The 12,860-nt window shown below is 40.0% G+C and overlaps 1 protein-coding gene across 1 annotated transcript in view; it reads left to right on the forward strand.

Annotated features, from left to right (window-relative positions):
- The first annotated feature begins 821 nt into the window (after positions 1-821).
- Positions 822-12,860, forward strand: part of ccdc141 (coiled-coil domain containing 141) — a 136,323-nt gene continuing 124,284 nt past the window's right edge. Inside the window, exons 1-2 of the mRNA XM_048599203.1 lie at positions 822-923; positions 1,210-1,332. Coding sequence (XP_048455160.1) covers positions 822-923; positions 1,210-1,332 — 225 coding nt within the window. The remainder of the gene's footprint in view (positions 924-1,209; positions 1,333-12,860) is intronic.

Raw genomic sequence — 12,860 nt, forward strand, 5'->3', positions numbered from 1 at the left:
AGAATGGAATTTGTTTTTCCTGTAGTCATTAATCATTCATTTGTAACATCATAAAAACATGATCATGACCGCTGTGAAATGAAACTTATTTTAGTCAGTCTTTACACCTAAATAATTCCAGCAGTGACATTTTTTCCCTGCAAAGCTTTATCTTCAATTCAATTTACCAAGTATAAAAGTAGCATTCTGCCAGTCAGTAAAGTTGCCATTGGGCAAAACCTATGTGAATGTAACCATGTGAGACGTAAATTGTAACTTTGGATTTCGATGCACTTTCTTATATTGTCTTTTTAATTCTCAGAATGGAAATTGCAACACTGAATCACTTTAAATCATAACACAAGCATATTCAAAGTTTACCGTAACTCTCTTAAGATTCATGTTATAAAATAAAGCTGAAAACTGTTTAATTCAGCTTTTTGCTTACAGCTTTTGTTAGTGAACAAAATGATGTTCTTCAAATTGTGATTGTTTCCATTTGATCTTCCAAGGTCATGTTAATTTGTGTGGGGACTGCATCCAGTGTTTCTCTGCTGATAACAGAGCAACACAGGCAGATTGGTGCTGTCAAAATAGGGGTGTGTCAGCTTAGTAAAGCAGTGATACAACACATGCTGCTTCAAACTATTTTTAACTAGCTGTTCTTTGCTGTGATATTGAGCCAGTGTCGGTTGGGCCCTTTTCCTGAATGCATGTTCAGTAGTGAGCCCTGCAGTTTTATTTTATTTAGTCAGTTACTTAACAGCCTAACTTTCAATTCACTTAAAACTTCAGTCCGCAGGGTTGATCCAACTGCTGTATGAATTGGGAAGTACGATACCATGAGCAGTGAAAGTGATTCTGGAAGTCGACCTACAGCAACAACAATTAGCACCGTAGCTGTCCAGACAGGAGACTCGAGAATTGTTGTAGCAGTACTGAAGGCAAGTTTCCTTTATCTGAAATGAAATATGCTATCATTTTACTAATTTGGAATGACATGAACTTAGTTTTGATAAGTTTGGCCTGTGCTTTGCTTACCAGCTTCATACCAGTGTAAAATTCTGCATGCCTTTGGAAGAGAACTTTTTTTAAGATTCTAAACCTGAAATCTTATGAAAGTATTAATTTTATTTTTTATGTTACTTCTACGTATAACATACCACTAAAATATTTCGGTTATATGTTGTGGTAATTCTGATCACCTGTACATCATTTCTTGTATTTCAGGCTGGGACATGTGTTGAGCTCCAATTGGTTGAATCAGTACCAAATCTGCTTGAAATTGGCAGCAATGCGGAAGAAACCAGGAAAATACTGACTGAACATGAGATACTTCTTGCTAAACTGAAGGTAACTGAAGGACATTAGTACCCAGCTTTTCTTTAATTAGGAGCAATTACATGTACTACCAAGGCTGACCTAACTATATATTTTATCAAACTATCTGCGTAGACTGATATTTCTGAAGTCACAAACCGAAGACACAGAACATTATAGCCTCTGATGGGCATTGCAAAAATGAGAAAAAATTTAAAACTTTGGAAAGAGAGCACAAATGTTGTAGAGGGCTGGATTTGAGATTTCTGGTGATAGATATTTTGGTGGGGGGAACGCAGAGACGATAGGGGTAACCGGTAGACTGTGATTACCACAGTTCCCTGGGGATCATAATGCTGGAGTTTGGAATGTTGTCAGTTCGCATGGAGAAACCAGGTATTTGCATTATATGTACAATGTCCCTTCTGTTGGGTTCTTTGCTAAGGCGTAATAGGCTTTGGAACGGGCAGGAAGGATTCCAACTATCTTAAGTTGATGCTGGATTTCCCAAATGAAATTGGGACTTCAAACATTTGGACCTTGGTCTTTTTCAGAGCCCTATTGGGAGATTCTTAGTTGACTTACAATAATAGTGAGGAAATTTGACCTCTGGGGACAATGCATAGAGCCATTGGACTTATTTGGGATTTCTAACCACTGAATCCAAGTCTAATTAGTGAATAAGTGAATGTTCTTTGAAACCATGTGATTTCTTCATTGAGTAGTGCATAGTGGTTGTTGTTATTCATTTCATGTTTTTTTCCTTCATGTGATACGTAAGCCAGCGCTTATTAACTTGACTTAATTGCACTTGAAAGTAATTCACAACCGCCTTTTCTAAATTGGTGTAGTTAAGTGATGAAGATACACCCACAATACAGCCTATTGAGGGAGCAATTCTAAAATTCTGATCCAAAGATGACAGAATAACTTATATGTGCATCTCACGCCTAACAAAAAATATGAACAAAGATGTTTCATAGGAGATTATGAAATAAAATATCAGACAAGTTGCATTGGAGATATTGGGACCTATGAGCTAATCCGCCAGAGAAGTTAGAGTTAAGGCATGTCTGAAAAGAAAAAAAAAGACAAAGTAGAGAGGTGGCGAGGTCTAGGGTCACATTCCAAAGCTTAGTGCTTTGGCAGCTTCACAAATGGTCCCTCAGGTGGAACATTTAAAATTGAGAATGCGCAAGAGGTCAGAATTGGGAAGGCTCAGATATCTCAGATGTTTGTAGGGCTGTAGGAGATTATAATGTTGGGGAGCAATGAAACACGGAGCAAGTTGAAAACAATAAGGTGACAGCTTCAAAAGGGCCTCACAACCCAACTGTTCTGCAAAGTAAGTGTCTTGCATACATTCAAAAAGGCTGGTCACAATCTGTTAACTGAACTTTTTGTTTCTGATAAAGTGTTCCAGTTTATTTTTATAGAAAAAAACTTCAAGAACAAACTGTCTTTATTTCGTCAGAAATGATATATTGGGAGACTCAAGGAGGGAGATGAGCTTCCTCTATTATTGTTGAATATGTAATTGAGTGGTTGAAGTAAGAAATCATAAATATATTGAAGTGAAACTAAACAAGCCTATGAAGAAAATGCAGTAGTAGTTTATGATAGATTTAAATGAGCAAAAATTGGAGGAGACATGAGTGGAGCATAAATATTATCATGGGCTGGTTTAACCAAACATCCCAATTCTATGCCATATAAGGTAATTAACTGATGGATATGTAATTTTAGGATCAGCATTTTCCTTGATTGGGTGTCGTTGTTGGTCCGTGAACACAGGGACAGAATGTGAGTGGAACTTGGTGCAAGTAGGAACACATGCAGTTGAATGCCCCTAGTTTGCAGACAGTAGACTTGACAGACTTGACAAGAGTCAATTTGAAATGTTGTTTCCCCTTGTGTGAGAGTCCAAGACCAGACCGTACAATCACAGATTAAGGGGTCACTCATTTAAGATAGAGATGAGAAGGAATTACTTCTTTCAGAGAGTTGTGAATTGTGGGAATACTTTGCCACAGAGGGCTGTCAAGGCTGGGTCTTTAAGTGTTTTCAAGACTGCGACATATCATCCATGTGCATTGTCACAACAGACCTAATTGGGTGGAGGTGGGATGCCATGATCTCTTTCCACTTCCTGACTAAATGCACCTTTGCCTCCAAATTTGCTGGTGACTTGAGTCGTTAGATTCTGTCATATGCTGTGAGGATAGAGCATTGGAGGGCGTGGATTGAGATATTATAATGCAGTGAGGATGCAGAAAATGTACAGAATCAGTTGCAGGATTGGAGTGAATCCTAATCAGGAAGTTGAAGGGCAGTTGAATGATTTGCTGGCCAGAAAGAGACTGAAGCTAAACTACAAGATGGCTAATTATGCGCTCAACAGGAGACCAAAGTACGTCCAAGTCAGGTTGGAGCATGACTTTTAGAGGAACTTGCAGGTGGTGTTGTTGCAAAGCACCTGCTTTTCAGTGATAGAGTTCGAGAGGTTTGAAGCTGGTGTTGAAAGTGGCGGTGAGTTGCTTCAGTACCTCATGAAGATGGTACATGCTGCAACCACTGTGCACCAGTGATTGAGGAAGTTATTGTATAAAGCAGTGGACGTTTGTTGCCATTTTGTTCTTGTGTGTTGTTGGAATCATGCTCATCTAGTCAAGTATTCAGTCACATTCCTGATGTGCTTTGGAGAGTTAGTAGATGAGTTACTCACCACAGAAATTCCAGTCTCTGACCAGAGGTTTGGCCAGAGCATTTGTATAGTTGGTCATGTTATATTTCCATTGAATGGTGACCCCCAACTACGTATCTGCAATCATGTTGCCACCAAAGGAAAATGGCTAGACTTTCCCTTATTAGCAATGGTCATGGCTTGGCATAAGTCGGATGAATTTTGCATGCTGCTTATCAGCCCAAGCCTGAATGTTACCCTCTGGTGTCTATAGGGAGCCTGAAAAATCTCAGCTTCCATCAGCAGACCCTGATAGGCCCTTAAACAGATCCATTGATGACAGCAACTTGCAGATACGTAGTTCAAGTCCTGCCTTTGGAAAATGGGCTGGAGGTGGGATGGAGCTAGAGAGCTGGCATGTCAGCTGGTGCTGTGAAGTTCCTCTATTCTAACACTTGGCAGAGATTAAAGATTAAAAGAGAGAATGTGTGTATAGTTGGGAGAAACAAGCATGCCAGATTGTGGACGTAGAATGTACCACTAATGACTGAATACTGCTTATGTTGAATATGGTTGCAACAGTTCAAATTATTACAGATGTGTTCAGTGACCAATGCAGCCCATGCAACTGAGACAAACAATTGCACGGTTATTGATGTTGCAAAGTTCAATATTTATTTAATATCCTTCCATGGCATGTAGACATTGCTGGCAAAGCCAATAGTTGCCCATCCCTATTGCCTTAAGATGGTGATGAGGCACCTTCTTGAAACACTACAATACATTCAATGTGGGTACATCCACAATCCTGTTAGGAAGGAAGTTCCAGGAACTTGATTCAATGACAGTGAAGGATATAAAGCTCCATGTCATCATGTGGCAGGAGCCTGGCGTAGAGGAAAGTTGCTGGTGATTGTCTTCCCAGATTTCTGCTGCCTTTGCCCTTTTAGATTAGTGTTTAAGAGTTTAGTAGATACTATCAAAGCAGCTTTGATGATTTACTGCTAAAGTGCATTTCACATATAGTACACACTTCTACCATAAAGCATAGGTCATACAAGGAATGAATGTTTAAATTGGTGGATGAGGTACCAATCGAGCATACTGTTTTTGCCCTGGATGATGTCCAGTTTAAGTGTTTTTGTCGCTGCACTTATCCAGGCAAGTGGAGCGTATTCCATTACAGACTGTGCGGGGCTTTGGGTAGTCAGGAGGATTTGTTACTCACCTGGGGATTTCTAGCCTCTGACCTGTTCTTGTACTATTCTGAATTTCACCTACATTTTGTGGACATGCCTGGGCAAATGTTCACATTGTCTTGTCGATGCCAGTGTTGTAGCTGCACTGGAATAGCTTGGCTAGGGACGTAGCAAGCTCTGGAGCTCACATTTTCAGAGCATTGCCTTTGCAGTGTCCAGTTCTTTCAGCCATTTCTTGCCATCACTCAGAGTGAAGATTGGTATCTATGATGTTTAGGTCCTCAGGAGGAGGCTGTGATGGATGATTTACTTGGTGTTTCCATCCGCTGCTCCCGATGTGGCCTCCGCTACATCGGTGAGACCAAGCGGAGGCTCGGAGACTGCTTTGTAGAGCACCTGTGCTCAGTTCACAACAAACGACAACACCTTCCAGTCACGAACCACTTCAACACCCCTCCCACTCCCGGACAACATGACCATCCTGGGCCTCCTCCAGTGTCACAACAATGCCACCCGGAAACTGGAGGAGCAGCATCTCATATTCCGCCTTGGGAGCATACAGCCCAATAGTCTCAATGTGGTCTTTACTAGCTTCAAAATCTCCCCACCCCTGACCTCATCCCATGACCAACCCTGCCTCTCATCCCTGCCTCCTTGACCTGTCCGTCTTCTTTCCCACCTATCCGTTCCTCCCACCTCACTGACCAACCCCCACCATTGTCTACCTGCACTCACTATCACCACCCCACCTACCTTCGCCAGCCCCACCCCTCCTCTCTCTATCTATTTCAGAGCCCCCTACCACTCCCCCATTTCTGAAGAAGGGTCCCGACCCGAAACGTCAGCTTTCCTGTTCCTCTGATGCTGTCTGGCCTGCTGTGTTCCTCCAGCTCCACAGTGTGTTATCTCAAGACTCCAGCATCGGCAGTTCTTACTATCTATGATAACTGGTTCAGCCTTACCTTTGATGTAGGGATAGAAGTGGGTGTGAATTGTGCCTGTTTCCTGTGTGTAAACAAGGTGTACAAATATAATCTAAATCCTGAGAGGTCTAGACAGAAACTTCCCATTGGCAGAAGAGACCCAACCAGATGACACTTTATGTTATCATGTTGCCCCTGCTAAATTTGTGGCCCTATTTATGGGTGACCATTGTAAATGCCAAAACAAGCACCACGCCACATGAACATGTAAATTCGGAGCCTAAAGCCTGTTACAGTAACACTTAATGAAATTAGTCACTGACCTGCAAGCAGGTATCAGATTCTTCAATATCTTCAGAGGCCACCGTTGAAAGATAGAATCATTTAGTTTTTAAAGATGTTCCTGTTGTGCCTTGAGATACAATTGTTACTGCAACCTCCTTATCTGATGTGATTGCGAGTGGAAGTGTAGTGTGACGGGTTTTCTGCTCACTGGGGAATTTTTCAAAATTAGCTGAATTTAGTGATTTTAGAAGCAATCTCAACTATGATGCTGGCTACAGTTGGAAGCTTACCAGGGGCTCAAATGGATGGATAAATGCCAGTTGGCTTAGGCTTTTGTACACCTGCTATGTTTTCAGGTCCCAGGCTTTCATATTTATGGCAATCAGCTTTTGAAATGTTGAAAGATGTATGAAAGATCAAGTGCAGGGTGCCAAACTGCCAACGTCATCAGGACTTGCAGTGAAATACTGTATAATGCAATTTGATAAGGAAGGAGATTTTCCTGAGATATGTGAAATGATCATGAAAGCAGGTGGACCTTGCCATTTATGCATTTCTGCTTAATTAAAAGTAGGGTGCTGGAAATCTGAAATGAAAACAGAAAATGATCGAGAAAGTCAGCAGATCTGGCACCATCTTTGGAGAGAAAACCAGAGGTAACATTTCGAGTCCAGTATAACTTATTTTCAGACCTCTGAGTGTTTCAGCTCAGAAGAAAGTATAAGTGAGATGTCACATCCAAAATGGCACTGTACTCAACAATTGTAATTTGCTTTAAAGAGATGTATGAAAAATCTTTTCACAGTTTGTAGTTAAGGTATAGAACTGTGGTGGAGGCAGGTTCGATTGAGACATTCAGGAGGACTTTGCGTGGTATTTGGAGAGAAATAGTGTAGAGGGACATGGAGATAAAGCAGGAGATTGTCATTAGGTAACAGAACTAGTGCAGATACAATGGACTGAATGGCCTCATCTGCACTCTAACAATTCTGCGATTTACTGTTTAAAATCACTCTGCATCAATGTTTAGAAGGGCTCCAAGACCATAGCATATATACCTTGCGGAACCTAGAAATCTTTTACATCCTATACCTGTGCCTGTAAGCTTGCTTTCATTCACAACCTAATGTGTACATTTGTTGAAAGCATCAAATTCTGTGCGATTTCATGCACCTTTCCTCATGACTACTGCAGTTCTTGCTGGGTAAATGAGATTGACTGCATCTCACGGCAACTATAGTGAATGCTTGCCTTTGTACACATCTAAAAGGAGAAAACAACTGTACAAAAGGTCCCTGATTTACAAATGTCTGATTTACGAATGTTGACATGAACGCAATCTCATACAGGGATATAATTTTAAAGACCCGACATCTGAACGTTTCCTGCACTTACAAACGGCTCCTTTATATTGTCCCGCATTGTGTTCCAACTCGTGGAGAAGTCAGTTTGTGAACACACTCCTGAATAAAACGCATTTGCAATCTGGAAAATGAAAAAGGATTGACAATCTCCCAATCTTTGCTGTTTTGCTCTCTGAGGGATGAGCTTTGAAGCTAGTGGAGAGATAAAGAAGAGAATGAGTAAAAGGTGGAAGTTGGATATCAGGCTTATCTCAAAATCTTCAGAATAGGTTGGGTCTCTCCTTAGGGCCTTTGGCCTTATGGGCATTGTGAGAACTCATTTTGCCTGATGTCTACCTGTTTTAACATCCACTTTAGGTGTTTGCATTGAAAAAAACAGAGAACAGTGGCCCTATTTTTAACAGGATGAATTGCAAATAGCATAGAACTGTGAAATGATTTTGGTAAAAGACTTAAATAAAAAAAGAATTATCTTGTGTCCTTCTTGTTTAAGAAACCTATCTAACCTATATGGAACTGAGAACTACATTGAGCCAACAGTGTCTTTCATTTTTTGATGGCTCTGAAATGGCTGTTAATTGTTTTGGTTTTACTCAAATACCATTCAGTGACCATCGCAAAATTAACACATAATGCCTACTCTAAAAGCCATTTTTTGCTTCTGTAACAAAAGGTTTTTCACTTGCCCTCTCTAAAATTTAGACCCCACATCTTCCTTTCATCAAGAAGCAACCATCATTCCTCTTTCTTATCACTTTATTCTCAACGAACAACCTTGTCATTGTTTCCTCCTTCTTCATCTTAAAAACCCTCATCATTTCCTCCCTCATGACTTTCCAAGATGTGAGAAAAATACTGGAGTATGGGGAATGGATGTTAAAATTAGATTTGGTTCCGATAAACTAGTGAAATTCAAAAATAATCAAGGATAACAGAGACAATTTCAAATTCAAGTGATGAAATCTTCCTAATTTAAGTATTCCCTGTTATATTTGCGAAGGGTGATGAAGAATAGAATTGGAGCCAATCTTTACACCTTCTTAATAAGCATTCATTTATCAGTATGCAGCTTACAAACATTCACTGCCTCATTCAACTGCACAGTTCCTGGCTGTGTCCATTTATTTTTAGGGACTGAAGATATTTTCAAATCCACCTATTCAGAGATGTTATTACATATGTCTAGAGCAAGTGGGACTTGAACCTAGGCTTCCTGGCACAGAGATAGGGACACTGCCATTGCACCATGAAATCCCCTTATATGAGACTGCAATGAATCACCAATTAATGCCCATCACCTTCATGCAAACAAGAATCTGAGGACCATTGTGCGGTTATCTGGTAAGTCATTTGGTTTAACGTCCCTCTTGTTCTGATATCTGAAATTCAGATAATTTCAATCTTGTATATTGATTGGTCATGAGACCAGTTTCTACTTTCTAGAAATAGGTTAAAAGTTGTTTTAAGTTTCAATCTTGATACAACCCAAACCTTAATTTTGTCTTTTAGTTTTATTAACTTTATCCTGGAGAACCATAATAGAACATTTTCTTTCAAGTCTAGGTGTATATTTTTTGGAGAAGATTTTGGGCCGTGCTAACAATTTCCAAGTAGAATTTGACTCTTTGATAACCTTATAGCTGAAGCCCTTATTTCCTTTTAGAGTTTTCTTAAATGTAATTTTAAAGTTTTTAAGATTACATTTTAACACATGACACGGTATAAATACCAACGAGATACATTGATTCAAACCACAAAGCCATTTTAGTGCATTTAGTACATTAAATGTGAATATTTTCATTTTCAATCTTCATGTGCTCCTATAGAATTATATTCAGTAATAGTGTTGTCTCTTGTGGCCCAAAAAAACTCAATTGAGAGTTTGTAAGAACTGCCAATGCTGGAGTCAGAGATAACACAGTGCAGAGCTGGAGGAACACAGCAGGCCAGGCAGCATCAAAGGTGTAGGAAAGTTGACGTTTCAGGCTGGGACCCTTCTTCAGGGAGTTTGTTTGAGATAAGCTAGGGAATTGGATATATACCGAGCTTCAATTCACCCCTTCCAATGAAACTGTCTTAAGGAATTTGGTTGCAATGCATATACCAATTGATACCTTTAAAATGCCTTATGACTATTTCATTGTCAAACTGACTCCCAACAGAAAATAAGTTTTATGCCAACATGAAAATTTTATATCTTAACATTGTATGAATGTCATTGGGTTCTGGAACATTTTCATAGATGAGGAATGGCAGCTATTGCAAACCAATAAATATGCATTAAATATTTGTATGATTAATATAGACACAATTCAACTGGACCCCTATTGAAACTATTTCCCTTGGGTCCTAGTGCCATATAATCTGACATCATCTGACATCTCTGATGATGCACTCTAGCTATTACACAATAGCTGTTAATCTTTTATGCTATATCTCAGTTGTAGCCTTTCAAACAATATTTGACTTGGACATGGCTTAGGGTCCAAACAAGGCAACCACTTTATTCTCTCAAATAGCTTTTGTATCCTGAATGTCCATTGTAGTGATTGTAACAAGGTCAGCCAGGTGGACCTCATAGGATATGAGTTCCTTGATTGGGACTGTTAATCTGGTCCAATCAGGGAGCCCTGGCTGACAGATAGTGTCAGAGGTTCTGCTCACTCTGAGCGCTGGCTCTGAGGAAACCAGACCAGTGTCAAGTACTATGCACATGTAAATAAAGGCTGCCTTGGCGGTGGGAAACCAGCCTCATCCATGCTGTTCTGAATTAATGTTTACTCTTTACTCTTAAAGCCTCAGTCAAGTGCCAGCCTACTCCTATCTCTTAGCCTGCTATATAGCTATATGCCCATCTGTATATTTATAAAATTATACAAAATAGGAACAGGAGTAGGCCATTTGGCTGCTTGAGCCTGCAGCACCAGTCAATAGGATCATGGCTGATCCACTTTCCTACATTTTCCCTGTAAACCTTGATTCCCTTACTGATCAAGAATCTATCTCAGCCTTAAACGTACTCAAGGCCTCTGCCTTATCTACCAAGTGGTATGAATAATTTGTTTATAAATGGGCACCTCCCCCAAAATCTTTCATTCTATCCCCTAAACTATTTATACTTTTAACCTACGCCCACCTCCCCCTCACAGAGTCACAGATTGTAACAGTGGAGAAGGAGACCATTTAGCATCTTGGGCTGCACTGACTCTGAGCATTTAAACTTAGCGCAACTTTCCTGCCTTTTCCCCATAATCCTGCACATTGTTTTTTTATTTAAGAAATCATCCAGTATCCTCTTGAGTGCCTCAATTGAACCTGCCTCCACCACACTTCCAAACAGTACATTCCATACACTATTTGCTATGTGAATAAGATTTTTATCACCTCATTGATTTCTTTTGCAAATTATTTTAAAACTGTGCCCTTTGGATCTTGATTTATTTATGAGTGGGAACAGTTTTGTACTATTAATTCTGTCTGGATCCTTCATGATTTTGAAACCGGCTGTTGAATCTCTTTGTCTTCTCTACAATGAAAGAAGTCCCAACTTCTCTAATCTGTGGAGTTGAAGTGTCTCACCCTGGAAACATTCTCATAAATACATGAGGGATGTAAATGCTCGAATATTTTCTCGTTGGAAAGGAAGCACAGTAGTTACTTTGGCTCTGTGACCGTTGACAATTTGAAGGCAAAAGCAGATGAGATTGATCAAAGAAGCACTAATTCAAAATGCAAATATCAGGACCTGAACCATCAAAAAAAACATAAAGAGGAGGACAAGAAACTTAAATTCTCATTTTCTTGTTCTTCTGCTTTTCTTTGTTTTCTCTTTTATAAACTAGAGAAGGTTAAAATACTGACTTGAAAAAAAATGAAGCTGATTCAGCTCCTGTGATGAACCCTACCAATGGATCATCCACTGTGACTGTGACAACAAAAGGACTATTCAACACCTCATTCAGAACATGAACATAGCAGCAGGAGTAGGCCCTTCGGCCCCTCAGATTGAATTACCATTCCTAATCATGGCTGACATGGCTATGTCATATTTCCTCACTATCCCCATATCCCTTGCTTCTATTAGTAACTGGAAATCCATCTGTCTCTGTCTTGAACTTATATAATGACTGAGCTACCACAGCCCTCTGCAATCATGAATTCCAAAGATTCACCACCCTTTGAGTGAAGTGGGGTTTTTTGGTCTCAATCTTAAAGGGCACGTCTTTTACTCTGGTTCTAGACCCCACTATCAGGTGAATCATTCTTTCTACATCTACCCTGTCTGGACTGTTTAAAAAAAACTTTTACATTTTTCTCAGGTTGCCTCACATTGTTCTCAACATCATCATATACAGCCCCAGTAGCCTCAATATCTCTTCTTAGGACAGTCCCACCATCCCAGGATTCAGGCTGATGAACCTCTACTGCAATCTGTCTTTGGCAGGCATATCTTTTCTTAAGGGAAACTGCACACAATTTGCCAGGTGTGATATCACCAGTGTTCTGTACAATTGACTTTGTTCCTCTACTCAAGTCATCTTGCGATAAAGGCTAGCATGCAATTTTCCTTCCAAGTTGCTTATGACACCTACATACCAGCTTTCAATGACTTGTGAATAAGGACCTAGGTCCTTTTGGACATTAACACTTTGTAAGCTCTCACCATTAAAAAAAATGCTGGACCTTTGTCACTCCTATTAAAGTGGATGACATCTCAATTATCCACGTTATATTCCATCTGCCAATGCTCTCACACACTCACACAGCCTGTCTAAATCCCCTTGATACCTCTTTGCATCCTCCTGATAACTGACATTCCCAACAAATTTTGTATGATCTGCAAACTTGGAAATATTGCGATTGGCTGCCACATCCAAATCATTGATATAGTTTGTGACCAGCTGGGGCCCAAGCACAGATCCTTGTGCTGCCTCACTGGTCACAGCCTGCCAAATGAAAGTAACCCATTTATTCCTGTGCCCTGCTTTCTGACTGCTAACCAGTCCTCAACATATGCTAGCATATTGCCACCCCGTTCAAGTCTATGAGCTGTAATTGTGTTTGCTAAACTGCTTTTGTAAGACTTTATCAAAAGACCTCTAAAAAT

The sequence above is a fragment of the Rhincodon typus genome, chromosome 7, assembly GCF_021869965.1.
Source record: "Rhincodon typus isolate 14 chromosome 7, sRhiTyp1.1, whole genome shotgun sequence".
In the NCBI taxonomy this organism is placed as follows: domain Eukaryota; kingdom Metazoa; phylum Chordata; class Chondrichthyes; order Orectolobiformes; family Rhincodontidae; genus Rhincodon; species Rhincodon typus.